Source organism: Salmo salar, chromosome ssa10 (genome assembly GCF_905237065.1).
Source record: "Salmo salar chromosome ssa10, Ssal_v3.1, whole genome shotgun sequence".
In the NCBI taxonomy this organism is placed as follows: Eukaryota; Metazoa; Chordata; class Actinopteri; order Salmoniformes; family Salmonidae; genus Salmo; species Salmo salar.
Genome location: NC_059451.1, coordinates 72,183,451 through 72,198,858, shown reverse-complemented (window position 1 = coordinate 72,198,858; position 15,408 = coordinate 72,183,451). Strand labels below are relative to the sequence as shown.

At 42.0% G+C, this 15,408-nt stretch overlaps 1 protein-coding gene across 3 annotated transcripts in view; it reads right to left on the bottom strand.

The window, feature by feature from the left end:
* The window catches only part of spg11 (SPG11 vesicle trafficking associated, spatacsin), a 90,385-nt gene that overhangs the window by 41,217 nt on the left and 33,760 nt on the right, over positions 1-15,408 (bottom strand). For all 3 annotated transcript variants that reach the window (XM_014123970.2, XM_014123972.2, XM_014123971.2), the window contains exons 16-18: positions 12,604-12,807; positions 8,902-9,008; positions 7,746-7,891 (exon numbers count right to left, since the gene is read on the bottom strand). In XM_014123970.2, coding sequence (XP_013979445.2) covers positions 7,746-7,891; positions 8,902-9,008; positions 12,604-12,807 — 457 coding nt within the window. The remainder of the gene's footprint in view (positions 1-7,745; positions 7,892-8,901; positions 9,009-12,603; positions 12,808-15,408) is intronic.

Here is a 15,408-nt window from a genome sequence, read left to right as displayed (position 1 = left end):
CAACAGGCCATCGCCTGTCTTCAAATGGTCTACTAAGTAAACATATGGAGTTTGTTAAAGATGGTCATACCATGGATCATTTAGCTATTTGATTTCGAGGTTTAGGACCCATTTTTGTTTATGACATATTGAATTGGGCCTTCACTACTATAGCCCATAGAAACGCATTGAATAACACATTAAATAATAAGGAATAAGGTTTTGAAGTGTCTCTCCTATAATGAGATTGTCACATACATACTGTCACATACACACAGAGTAGACTACTGTATGATTACTGAGATTACATTTACCTACAGAAATACATGCTGAGATGCTGATATTAACATAGGGTAAATACATGCTGATATTTACTCCTGCAGTTACGATAGATACCATAATAAGCAATCTTTTTTCCACTTTAGTTGCAGAGATTCAGAGAGGGCTGCAGTCTTTGGAGAGTGCTGCAAACCAGATTAGTAGAGCATACACAGATATACTGTAGATCCAGACGTAGCAGAGTTGCTGAGGGAGGATGACGATGCTGTCATAGACATTCATCTATCGTTTGATGGCACTTGGCACAAGAGGAGGGATTGGATTCACTTCCAACTACGGGAATAGGTGTGTGCATAGACATTGCAACAGGTCCAGTGATAGACTATGAAGTGTCGTCTTCATACTGCCATGCATGTGTGATGAAAAGGAAAATAGGGTTTACTGAGGAGGAGTTCAGGGAATGGAAGGAGTCACATGCAGATGACTGTGCCGAAAACTTCTCAGGGTCTAGCAAAGTAATAGAGCAGGAAGCAGCAAAATGCATGTGGGCCAGACCAGTCAGTCGCCACCGCATTTGTTACACAGAAATGCCCTCAGATGGTGACTACTTCATAAAGTTGTCACATTAGATCCCTACCCAGGAATTGAGATACAGTGCCCTGCAAAAGTATTCATCCCCCTTGGCGTTTTTCCTATTTTGTTGCATTACAACCTGTAATTTAAATGTATTTTTATTTGGATTTCAGGTAATGGACATACACAAAATAGTTCAAATTGGTGAAGTGAAATGAAAATAAATAACTTGCTTAAAAAATATATACGCTGCTCAAAAAAATAAAGGGAACACTTAAACAACACAATGTAACTCCAAGTCAATCACACTTCTGTGAAATCAAACTGTCCACTTAGGAAGCAACACTGATTGACAATAAATTTCACATGCTGTTGTGCAAATGGAATTGACAACAGGTGGAAATTATAGGCAATTAGCAAGACACCCCCAATAAAGGAGTGGTTCTGCAGGTGGGGACCACATACCACTTCTCAGTTCCTATGCTTCCTGGCTGATGTTTTGGTCACTTTTGAATGCTGGCGGTGCTTTCACTCTAGTGGTAGCATGAGATGGAGTCTACAACCCACACAAGTGCCTCAGGTAGTGCAGCTCATCCAGGATGGCACATCAATGCGAGCTGTGGCAAGATGGTTTGCTGTGTCTGTCAGCGTAGTGTCCAGAGCATGGAGGCGCTACCAGGAGACAGGCCAGTACATCAGGAGATGTGGAGGAGGCCGTAGGAGGGCAACAACCCAGCAGCAGGACCGCTACCTCTGCCTTTGTGCAAGGAGGAGCAGGAGAAGCACTGCCAGAGCCCTGCAAAATGACCTCCAGCAGGCCACAAATGTGCATGTGTCTGCTCAAACGGTCAGAAACAGACTCCATGAGGGTGGTATGTGGGCCCGACATCCACAGGTGGGGGTTGTGCTTACAGCACAACACCGTGCAGGACGTTTGGCATTTGCCAGAGAACACCAAGATTGGCAAATTCGCCACTGGCGCCCTGTGCTCTTCACAGATGAAAGCAGGTTCACACTGAGCACGTGACAGACGTGACAGAGTCTGGAGACGCCGTGGAGAACGTTCTGCTGCCTGCAACATCCTCCAGCATGACCGGTTTGGCGGTGGGTCAGTCATGGTGTGGGGTGGCATTTCTTTGGGGGGACGCACAGCCCTCCATGTGCTCGCCAGAGGTAGCCTGACTGCCATTAGGTACCGAGATGAGATACTTAGACCCCTTGTGAGACCATATGCTAGTGCGGTTGGCCCTGGGTTCCTCCTAATGCAAGACAATGCTAGACCTCATGTGGCTGGAGTGTGTCAGCAGTTCCTGCAAGAGGAAGGCATTGATGCTATTGACTGGCCCGCCCGTTCCCCAGACCTGAATCCAATTGAGCACATCTGGGACATCATGTCTCGCTCCATCCACCAACGCCACGTTGCACCACAGACTGTCCAGGAGTTGGCGGATGCTTTAGTCCAGGTCTGGGAGGAGATCCCTCAGGAGACCATCCGCCACCTCATCAGGAGCATGCCAGGCATTGTAGGGAGGTTATACAGGCACGTGGAGGCCACACACACTACTGAGCCTCATTTTGACTTGTTTTAAGGACATTACATCAAAGTTGGATCAGCCTGTAGTGTGGTTTTCCACTTTAATTTTGAGTGTGACTCCAAATCCAGACCTCCATGGGTTGATAAATTGGATTTCCATTGTGATTTTGTTGTCAGCACATTCAACTACGTAAAGAAAAAAGAATTTAATAAGATTATTTCTTTCGTTCAGATCTAGGATGTGTTGTTTAAGTGTTCCCTTTATTTTTTTGAGCAGTATATTAAAATTAAAAACAGAAAAGTTGAGGGCATATGTATTCACCCCCTTTGCTATGAAGCCCCTAAATAAGATCTGGTGCAACCAATTACCTTCAGAAGTCACATAATTCGTTAAATAAGGTTCACCTGTGTGCAATCTAAGTCACATGATCTGTCACATGATCTCAGGATATATACACCTGTTCTGAAAGGCCCCAGAGTCTGCAACACCACTAAGCAAGGGACAACACCAAGAAAGCAGAACCATGAAGACCAAGGAGCTTTCCAAACAGGTCAGGGACAAAGTCATGGAGAAGTACAGATCAGGGTAGGGTTATAGAAAAATATCAGAATTTTTGAACTTCCCACGGAGCACCATTAACCTGTTATGGCTTTGGCAGTATTTTCACGGCCGGATAAAAAACGTACCCGATTTAATCTGATTATTACTCCTGCCCAGAAACTAGAATATGCATATAATTATTGGCTTTGGATAGAAAACACCCTAAAGTTTCTAAAACTGTTTGAATGGTGTCTGTGAGTATAACAGAACTCATATGGCAGGCAAAAACCTGAGAAGATTCCTTACAGGAAGTGACCTGTCTGAAAGTTCTTGTTCATTTTGGCTCTTTTTATTGAAGACTGAGGATCTTTGCTGTAACGTGACACTTCCTACGGCTCCCATAGGCTCTCAGAACCCGGGAAAAAGCTGAATGATATCGAGGCAGCCTCTGTCTGAAACACATTATCGCCTTTGGTAAGTGGCCGATCAGAGGACAATGGGCTTAGGCGCGTGCACGAGTCGACCACATGCTTTATTTTCTTTCGGCTTTTTACCTAAACGCAGATTCCCGGTCGGAATATTATCGCTTTTTTACGAGAAAAATGGCATAAAAATTGATTTTAAACAGCGGTTGACATGCTTCGAAGTACGGTAATGGAATATTGTGTCGTGTCGTGCTCGTCACCCTTCTTTACCATTCGGATAGTGTCTTGAATGCACGAACAAAACGCCGCTATTTGGATATAACAATGGATTATTTGGGACCAAACCAACATTTGTTATTGAAGTAGAAGTCCTGGGAGTGCATTCTGACGAAGAACAGCAAAGGTAATAACATTTTTCTTATAGTAAATCTGACTTTGGTGAGTGCTAAACTTGCTGGGTGTCTAAATAGCTAGCCCTGTGATGCCGGGCTATCTACTGAGAATATTGCAAAATGTGCTTTCACCGAAAAGCTATTTTAAAATCGGACATAGCGAGTGCATAGAGGAGTTCTGTATCTATAATTCTTTAAATAATTGTTATGTTTTTTGTGAACGTTTATCGTGAGTAATTTTGTAAATTCACCGGAAGTTTGCGGGGGGTATGCTAGTTCTGAACGTCATATGCTAATGTAAAAAGCTGGTTTTTGATATAAATATGAACTTGATTGAACAAAACATGCATGTATTGTATAACATAATACTCTGCTGACATAATCTAATGTTTTGCTTTCGTTGTAAAGCCTTTTTGAAATCGGACAGTGTGGTTAGATAAAGGAGAGTCTTGTCTTTAAAATGGTGTAAAATAGTCATATGTTTGAAAAATTTAAGTTTTTGTATTTTTGAGGAATTTGTCATTCGCGCCACGCCCATCATTGGCTATTGGAGCAGGTGTTCCGCTAGCGGAACGTCTAGATGTAAGAGGTTAAATCCATTATTAAAAAAATTGTATGCCAACAAACCTACCAAAACTCACGGACCAAGGCACGGAGGACATTAATCAGAGAGGCAACAAAGCGACCAAAGATAACCCTGAAGGAGTTGTCCACAGCGGAGTTTGGAGTATCTGTCCATAGGACCACTTTAAGCCGTACACTCCACAGAGCTGGGCTTTATGGAAGAGTGGCCAGAAAACAGCCATTGCTTAAAGAAATAAATAAGCAAACACATTTGGTGTTTGCCAAAAGGCACGTGGGAGACTACCCAACCATATGGAAGAAGGTACTCTGGTCAGATGAGAGTAAAATTGAGCTTTTTGGCCATCAAGGAAAATGCTATGTCTGGCGCAAACCCAACACCTCTCATCACCCCGAGAACACCATCCCCACAGTGAAGCATGGTGGTGGCAGCATCATGCTGTGGGGATGTTTTTCCATCGGCAGGGACAGGGAAACAGGTCAGAATTGAAGGAATGGTGGACGGCGCTAAATACAGGGAAATTCTTGAGAGGAAATCAGTTTCAGTCTCCAGAGATTTGAGTCTGTGACGAAGGTTCACCTTCCAGCAGGACAATGACCCTAAGCATACTGCTAAAGCAACAATTGAGTGGTTTAAGGGGAAACATTTAAATGTCTTGGAATGGCCTAGTCAAAGCCCAGACCTCAATCCAATTGAGAGTCTGTGGTATGACTTAAAGATTGCTGTACACCAGCGGAACCCATCCAACTTGAAGGAGCTGGAGCAGCTTTGCCTTGAAGAATGGGCAAAAATCCCAGTGTCTAGATGTGCCAAGCTTATAGAGAGATACCACAAAAGACTTGCAGCTGTAATTGCTGCAAAAGGTGGCTCTACAAAGTATTGACTTTGAGGGGTGAATAGTTATGCACGCCCAAGTTTTCAGTTTTTTTGTCTCATTTCTTGTTTGTTTCACATTAAAAAATATTTTGCATCTTCAAAGTGGTAGGCGTGTTGTTTAAATCAAATGACACAAACCCCCCAAAAATGTATTTTAATTCCAGTTTGTAAGGCAACAAAATAGGAAAAATGCCAAGGGGGGTGAATACTTTCGCAAGCCACTGTATGGAAACTGGAATGCATCAATCATGCCCACAAGAGGATGGGAACATCTCTATGTAAACTTAATGCAGAAATACGCCTTGGGGGCAGAGGTGTATGGAAACTTACTTCACTAAAATGTAAGAGTCTACAAAACTATTTCAGGAGTGCAATTCTTGACATCAAGGGTGATGTAGAGAGCAAGAAGACTGCCATCTGGGCTGGTCTTCTCCATTCCATGTCAACAGACGAAACCCCTAATCACGGCAGATGCTCATCATCTTGGTGCTGGTACCAGCGAGCCCTAGAAAATGGTTAGAATCCACCCAGTCACAAAAAACTATCTAGGCCATACATTTTTTAATCGAGAGGTTGCACGGAAAATGGTGCCTGTATACCATAGGATGTCAAATGACAACCTCAAAAGAATGCAACATGGAGGAACCCAGAATGCATAAACTCCACCTTGTGGGCAAAAGCCGCATTGATGCAGTAGCCACATTCAACAAGGGTACCACTATTATATCAAAGGTGATGGACAGATTGTGACTTGACAGAACTTTGATGACACTGGATGCAATCAGGGAGGATGATGAGATGCGTATTGTGAGAGCTGATGCTGCTTCAACAGTGTGTGTCAAGCGTAGCGCAGGTCCCAAGGCAGTCGAAAAAGTCAACAGGCACCAGCAACAACTTAAAGAGGGTCTTACATATGAGGCATGCATAACTTATTAATCACTGACCATGCAAATTTCACCAGCCTTTTAAATTACAAATTGAGCAATATGCTATACGCATTTGCCCAACACTATGCATATTTACCATGTGATGTGCTAGTGTATTTGTAAAAAGTGTATTCATTGTCAATTTAAAAATAACATAAGAGATTAATTAATGTTACAAAAACAGACATATTTATGGAAAATACATGTTAACTGCATTCACTTATCTTTATCTGCCATTTTCTCAAAATGACCGGTTTCCCATGCGCTAAGTCAATTTTTCTCAGCCTTCAAAGGAAGTACATTTACATTATTCCACACACTGGTTCTTAGGACTTATAGCCAGACTTGTCCAGAGGATTTATTTTAGATCTTGTGTAATTTAGATTTTAAGTGCCATTTTATCTGTAAATCTATGCAAAATGTGCATCTGTCATACGTGTGAATAGTGTTTTTTGTAAATAAATCCATGAAATAACCATATTTATTTGATAAACTATTCTTGGTAAGTCTGGGTGTGTTATCACAATAAAACAAAACAAAAATCACTCTGACTTGAATCAATGTGGTGAAAAATTGATTTTCGTGACATGCAAATGTAGAAAATAGTTCTGCAATGTAGAAAATCCAATAACAAGATGTGGGGACAAACTTATTTTGAAACAAATAGGGAATTATTTAACAGAAGTGCAAAAGTGGCAATATATTTGGCCGCAACTGTATAAGGATCATTTAGTTACTATATAATAACAGCCTGCAGGACCCCGGTAGGCCTTCTACTTGAGTTATTCAATGAAAGGGGGCAGCACTAAGCTAGCCTGAAACATCACTACCTGGAGTACCTCAAATTGTGCATGTTATGTCTCCATGAGACGCCATCTTAAAAGCTACAATATGTAACTTTTTGGCAAACCTGACCAAATTCACATAGAAATGGGAGTTATAGATCTGTCATTCGCATTGAAATTAAGTCTAATAAGCAATAAATCTGTTCTATGTGCACCATTTCTATACTTCCCATGCTTATGTTTTTGTCTTTTACTTTCGGTTTTGTACACTAGCTTCAAACAGCTAAAAATACAATATATTTGGTTATTGAAAAGATATAGCACAGCGATTTAGAAGATACAATGATTCTCTACTTTTGCCACAAACTGAAATTATGCAAACTATTAGAATTTTTGCAATCAGTAAATGGCGGAGTGATTTCTGCATACTGCACCTTTAACCGACTTAATTTGATTTCAATGCACTGTTGAGTCTTCACATAGGAATGAATGGTGTCACGTTCTACACGTCATATCTAGTCATTGGGCATACCCAATAAAAACATGAGCATTGAAAGTTGGTTGTTTTGTTGTGATCATTTTGCTATACTGTATGAGTCAATAGATTAGGTTTTGTCTTGCTCTGATGGAGCTGTTCACCTTTTGGCCAATAGCCTGGTGGAACCAGCATGATCACCGCATTCCAAAAATGGCCACTGTGGGAAATAAAACGAACTTATGCATGAAATTCCTGTTTCCTGCCTAGGAAATCGCTGAAGGCAGAATTATAAGGTGAAATACCCTCATGCAGTTATCACATAGCATCACGCAGTTACCATATATAAGGCTTTTGAGGAGAGAAAAGGTCCAGACCTGGTCGATGCCACCCGGGGCAAACATGATGGTAGCGAGGGCCAGAAGACTGTGTCCTTCCAGGAGCATGCTGCTAACCATGGCCTGGCTGCCTGGGATGAGGACCTGGGCACTGGTCAGACTGGCCTGGAACACGCGTTCTGGATCTACAGGACAGAGACACACAATTATTTAATGGTTATTAATGACTCGTCAAACTACATGTCACAAACTTTTCATTGTCATTTTGAAAAAGTTCAAAAACAAATACGACTGCATGACATCAGCAGCCTGGTGTTCCAAATAGCATACCTGCTCTATACCAATAAACCCATCCGTTTAAAAATGTATTTAGGATATGCTAATCTAGCCAGGAAACTGAAAGCAACTTTCCAACAGTGTTTTAGTTCGTTGTTAGCATGCTAGACAGTTCAAATGATGACCCGAACATATGACAATGTTTAGACTGTAAACAACTTTTATTTTAACAGAAATGTAGAACTTCTTGATGCTGTCAAAATCAGGTTATCCTAACAATGGTCCCAACAACAGGTTCAAAGTTGAAAATATTTCATGCCTATGCAACAAGGAAAATGACAGTCGCATCGACAGTCTACAGACAGTCGGCATGAGTATAAATTCAATGTAGTTTTGGCCAATGACACTTGTCGCATTCTAATGGTCTAGAGACATTACGTAAGACGGACTATAAATCAACCTTAAGGTAGTCTAAGCACCAAAAATAAAACATGACATACCACTATTAGGTTCAAAATAAACAGACTAAAAAACTCACGGATGCTTAATGAAGCTCAAACCAAGTTTATTCACCCACTGGGTCATACATCTGCATAAGACATAGAACATATTCACACAAACACTGACATTTAACCCTTTCTCCTATGCTGAGCCCCTCCTTACACATCTGGACAGCCAATACACCTCTGTTGCTATCCAGAAGTTATTCCTCACTTCTCCCCAACTCATGGCTGTCATGGTGACTGGTACCAGACTCTCTTCTCCTCCCATAGGATCCCTGATGGCTAACAATAACATATCCTGACAATGTAAACGTTATACATTACCCTCTATCCCTCAGTGAAATGAATAAGTATATTTAATGATTTCAAAGGTTAAGAAATCAGAACCCATCACCACATAACTAAAACTGCCATACCTGAGAGGTCTCTGGTAATCTCTTGCATTTTCACCAGCATTTCAAACCACGGGTGACTTTCATATAGACCATTATCAGCAAGGACAGGGCAATTCCTGGGGGTCAATCTAAATACAAAGAAAGAAAACAAAGATGGAGCATGAGCTATAAAAACATACAGTATATTTCACGAATGCAGTGTCATCAGAGCCGCAAATAGCTTCAATTGGAAATTGTTTGTTTGACAATTGAAAATACTTTCAAAACCATGATCAGTAAGCGCCTAATACAAGAAATACAATACATTAGCTGAATCTCAAACCGAACACAAGTCAATCTCAACGGTTAGTTGTCGAGTGATCGAGGGCTCCACTGTGTCTTTCAGCAGCCTCTCTACTAAGAGGGAATCCTGTGCCAACTCGGCGCCCGAGACAGCAAGTTCTAAACACGAATCTTAGCGTGTTACCTTGCAACTACAAAGCCACTCCTAAAGAGAAATAGATTTGTTTTATTGTCACATACACCGGAGCAAATTGTTTTACAAGGTGAGCCAAAGTAAATTAGGGTGAAGTGCCTTGCTCAAGGGCACAAAGACCTTGTTGGCTTGGGAATTTGAACCAGAGACCTTTTGGTTACTGGCCCAATGCTCAAACCGCTGGGCTACCTGCCGCCCTCAAAACAGTCTGAATGAATCATCAAGAAATCTATAATTAATTTAAACATTTTTGCATCATGAGGATGCTCGATACCACGCTGTCTCGCGAAAACAATGATGTGACAATGTGAATAGATTGTTAACGTAGCTAGAACGAGCTGTGGCTCAAAGCTGCCTCAAACATTTTCAGTCATTCACGCTTGCCATACAGAGTTGAAATATCTAGCCAATACAATTTTTATTTAATAACAATGCTTGTGAACTTCAGAGCTGTAACAATTGTACAATTTGTCTTCTTAAAGTATAAACGCATACTAGTAGTAGTCATCGCTCCTGCTTGTCAGTCTACACATTCTGGGTGATGCGACGGTGATGCAAAGTCATCATCTTACTGGCGAGCTCGCTATTGCTGATCACCGTTCTCAAAACTTGTCATACGTTGCACATCTCACGCTACAAGAGCATTGTGCCGACAAAGACGGGATCGGTAGCCCTCAGATTGTGTCTCTGACCTGCTCTCATTAAACGAGCGTTGATGACGGCCGAGCGTTGAGTAGGCAACGACATGGGGATTTTGTCTCCGATCTCAAAAACATGTCTGGGACAGCTAAATTGGGGCCAAAATCGTGCAGTGCACGCCTGGCTTTAGTCGCACAAGTTTACATCTAGCTAAGGAGTTTTGTGCTTGAAGGTGCAGTATTTCTTAAAGGTATTGTAGCATCTATTTCTCAATTCCACATGTTGAATGAAAAACTTCATAAACAGCGGGATACATTTGTGAGAATGGGGTGGGCGAATTGAGAATCTACCCACATTTCATCTTACCCTCCAAAAGCAGTGTATGCAGCCGGCTATACACTCGTATCCCCCATGTACCGGTTCGTACTGAAAACATTCTCTCCTTAACTCGATTTAATAGCATAGAGGCGAAGAAAAAAAAAAGAGGAAAATATGCATACTTTCCCCATTTTCCACCACCATGCTAGAATGGCTAATGCTAATTCCTGATGTTGTACCCTACGAGTGTATAGCCAGCTGCATACACTGCCTTTGTACAGTAAGATGAAACGACTCAATATCGCCATCTGCCTGTCTTTGGGCTAGTAGGCTAGAGGTAGGGATTAGGGATACAGGCAGTGTGATGATGAAGTAGTCCTACAGCAAGAAGTAAACATTTTTTCCCCCAACTAAGTAATCATTAATGATTTGCATTATCTCAATTATCTTTCAGTCACTGCTACAATGCACATAAACTCAGCAAAAAAAGAAAACGTGCCTTTTTCAGGACCCTGTCTTTCAAAGATAATTCATAAAAATCCAAATAACTTCACAGATCTTCATTGTAAAGGGTTTAAACACTGTTTCCCATGCTTGTTCAATAAACAATTAATGAACATGCACCTGTGGAACGGTCGTTAAGACACTAAGAGCATACAGACAGTAGGCAATTAAAAACTTAGGACACTAAGGAGGCCTTTCTATTGATGGTCGGATTTGCATTTATATTTGAAGGAATGAGCGTTACGCTTAGGCCTGTACTCTGGAGTGGGATCGATTTGGAGGTGGAGGGTCCGTCATGGTCTGGGGCGGTGTGTCACAGCATCATCGGACTGAGCTTGTTGTCATTGCAGGCAATCTCAGCGTTGTGCGTTACAGGGAAGACATCCTCCTCCCTCATGTGGTACCCTTCCTGCAGGCTCATCTTGACATGACCCTCCAGCATGACAATCCCACCAGCCATACTGCTCGTTCTGTGCGTGATTTCCTGCAAGACAGGAATGTCAGTGTTCTGCCATGGCGAGCGAAGAGCCCGGATCTCAATCCCATTGAGCACGTCTGGGACCTGTTGGATCGGAGGGTGAGGGATAGGGACATTCCCCCCCCCAGAAATGTCCGGGAACTTGGTGGAAGAGTGGGGTAACATCTCACAGCAAGAACTGGCAAATCTGGTACAGTCCATGAGGAGGAGATGCACTGCAGTACTTAATGCAGCTGGTGGCCACAACAGATACTGACTGTTGATTTTGACTCCCCCCTTTGTTCAGGCACACATTATTCAATTTCTGTGGAACTTGTTCTGTTTATGTCTCAGTTGTTGAATCTTATGTTCATACAAATATACGCAGTTGACAGAAAATAAACGCAGTTGACAGTGAGAGGACGTTTCTTTTTTTTTGCTGAGTTTATGTTATAGCCTACAATTGTTGTCTTTGAAGCCAAAAACAGGACATGTATATTTTTAGGAAATGCTCTAAATAGCAAGTTGTTCAGTTGTGTTTATTTTCATACCAATACATTAAACCAAAATTGCACTAACTTACTGGGCGAATTAATGAAAATATCAATTACAGCTATTACAAACTATGGTTTTAATATCAATAAAATAGCTTTTGTTTTCGAATGGTCACCAAATAGGTCTCCCCCACCTCCCAATTCAACTAACCCCTGGCTATCAGATAACAACAATGCCGACATCATATTCAAAGCAATCGGCGCACTGCCTAAACAGCTGACCGGCAAAACAAACTGGCACACTCTCTGCTTTCTAAAAGTGAGAGAAAAGGAGCCCAGGCTGAGCAATGTTCCCCATGGTCCTAAAGCCAGCCAAGCAATACTCTAAACAGCCGTTGCATGTTAAATTGGGATTGGAATGATTTTTTCTACAAAAAATGGACTACTCAACTGACGCCCGCACCTGTGCCGCAGCAAGGCAAATTGGTGCTGTGACGTTGTCGCGGCAATGGCAAAATGTCATGTAGCGACAAATTAAGGAGCCAATAGTGATTCTCACTGAAAAATTGTTGTCAGCACCGACTGCGCGAATACTGCATTTACAATGGCCTCCTATCCAGACCAGCGTGTCACAGCTCTCCGTCGCTGTGAGTCGAGTGACTCGGGTCACCCAGGCTATCGTAGCAATTCTCACTGAAACATTTTTGGAAACACTGAACACATCAGCAAGTGGCCACTCGGGAGAAAGGGCTCAGGGGCCAAGTGTCCGGTTTGAGATTCAGTCATAGCCTCCTCCTAGCGAATAGTCATGAAATATTGATTGTCCCTTTCCTCACCTGTTGTGCTCCAGGTAGGTGTAGAGCAGGTAGCGAAGGCCGTTGTCCAGGCAGTGGTGGATGAAGCGTGTGTGTAAGTCGTGTCCTTGAGGGGAGCGGTACTGGGGCATGGGTGGGCTGGCCTGCATCACCCCACCTGCCTGGCCCAGCCTCCACAACAGATGCTCAAAATCAGCCATCTCGGCCTGGATGAACACTCCTCTCCTGCAAAGAGAGTGGTGGGTGATGGAGGTTAGCAGCTAACATAGCTTTCATACATATCTAGTGTAATATACCATGTATGACTATTCATAACATGTATTCAGCAGTGTAGGGTGCAATAACAGTTTGGCCACAAGAGGCCGAAACTTGCCTACATTTTTTGCTGTGAGGTTGCTTCTCTGCTTCTACTACGGTGGGCTCGCAAGTAAGCCTACTAATCCAGAACGAAGCAGCTCAATATAATACATTTTTTATCTTTATTTTTGAGGTCTTGGCTCCAGTTTTTCTCCTACTAAACATACAGTGCCTTCAGAAAGTATTCATACCCCTTGACTTATTGCACATTTTGTTGTGTTACAGCCTGAATTCAAAATTAATTACATTTAGTTTTTTTCTAACTCATCTACACACAATACCCCATAATGACAAAGTGAAAACATGTTTATAGATTTTTTTTGCAATTTTATTAAAACATTTGATAAAGAAATCTAATTTACATAAAGTAGTCACACCCCTGCGACAATACATGTTAGAATGACATTTGGAAGTGATTACAGCTGTGAGTCTTTCTGGTTAAGTCTCTAAAGCATTGTTCACATTGGCAGTTTGAAGTGACTCAAATCTAAACGTTTTGCATAACTGATTCAAATCTGTTCTTTTTCCTGCAGTCTGAACAACCAAAAAGCACATGGAATCTGATATTTCAATCCTCATTTCAGATCACTTTTGTAGGTGGTTTGAAGTGAAATCTGATTCCTAGCCATGCAACTAGTATCTGAACAGTCAAATCTGATTTATTTGCCCTGAAGTGTTTTTTTTTTAGACGGTTTCTTGTCATATGTTGTTGGTTGCTAGGTACTCTATTGACAGTTTGACAATATCATGTGGTAGCTAATTAGCTTGTTAATTGTTTAGAAACAAATGAGTGAATGTGCCAGAAAGCTGAACAGCCACCTAACTAGCTAGGTGACTGCTGTGGCTAGCCAAAAAGGACTCACTTTGAAAGTTGGATCATCTTATCCTTTGAGGCTTTAAAAGTGTTCTTACATTATGGGCCCCGTGTGGCTCAGTTGGTAGAGCATGGTGTTTGCAACGCCAGGTTTGTGGGTTCGATTCCCACGGGGGACCAGTACGGAGAAAACATTTTATGAAATGTATGCATTCACTACTGTAAGTCGCTCTGGACAAGAGCGTCTGCTAAATGACTAAAATGTAAACGTAATGATTTTGAACATTGAAAACAACTGGCAAACGTTCATGGCAGGCATTGATGTCACCTAAGCTTGCTACATAACTTCTAAGTGATAAGAACCACGAGCACCACCACCAATCAACCTACATCCCTGTGCACACACCTGTTGTCACTATGACAACTAAGGTAGCCATGTCAGCAAATGACTGCTGTCTGAACATACACAAATCTGATTTGGTCACTTGTAACTTGCTGTTTGGACAGGCAGTATTCCAAAACGAATTTGAAAAACTAAACTGATTTGAGCATTAAGGCCTGCAATGTGAACAAGGTTTAAGAGCTTGGCACACCTGTAATGTACAATATTTGCACATTATAACTCTGTCAAGTTGGTTGTTGATCAGTGCTAGACAGCAATTCTCAAGGTTTGCAAAAGATTTCCAAGCCGATTTAAAAGAAAACTATAACTAGAATACTCAGGAACATTCAATGTCATCTTGGTAAACAACTCCAGTGTACAGTCGCAGCCAAAAGTTTTGAGAATGACAGAAATATTCATTTCCACAAGGTTTGCTGCTTCAGTGTCTTTAGATATTTTTGTAAGATGTTACTACGGAATACTGAAGTAGAATTACAAGCATTTCATAAGTGTCAAAAGCTTTTATTGACAATTACATGAAGTTGATGCAAAGAGTCAATATTTGCAGTGTTGACCCTTCTTTTTCAAGACCTCTGCAATCCGCCCTGGCATGCTGTCAATTAACTTCTGGGTCACATCCTGACTGATGGCTGCCCATTCTTGCATAATCAATGCTTGGAGTTTGTCAGAATTTGTGGGTTTTTGTTTGTCCACCCGCCTCTTGAGGATTGACCACAAGTTCTCAATGGGATTAAGGTCTGGGGAGTTTCCTGGCCATGGACCCAAAATATCGATGTTTTGTTCCCTGAGCCACTTAGTTATCACTTTTGCTTTATGGCAAGGTGCTCCATCATCCTGGAAAAGGCATTGTTCATCACCAAACTGTTCCTGGATGGTTGGGATAAGTTGCTCTTGGAGGATGTGTTGGTACCCTTCTTTATTCATGGCTGTGTTCTTAGGCAAAATTGTGAGAGAGCCCACTCCCGTGGCTGAGAAGCAACCCCACACATAAATGGTCTCAGGATGCTTTACTGTTGGCATGACACAGGACTGATGCTAGCGATCACCTTGTCTTCTCCGGACAAGCTTTTTTTCGGATGCCCCAAACAATCGGATTGGGGATTCATCAGAGAAAATGACTTTAACCCAGTCCTCAGCAGTCCAATCCCTGTACCTTTTGCAGAATATCAGTCTGTCCCTGATGTTTTTCCTGGAGAGAAGTGGCTTCTTTGCTGCCCTTCTTGACACCAGGCCATCCTCCAAAAGTTGTCGT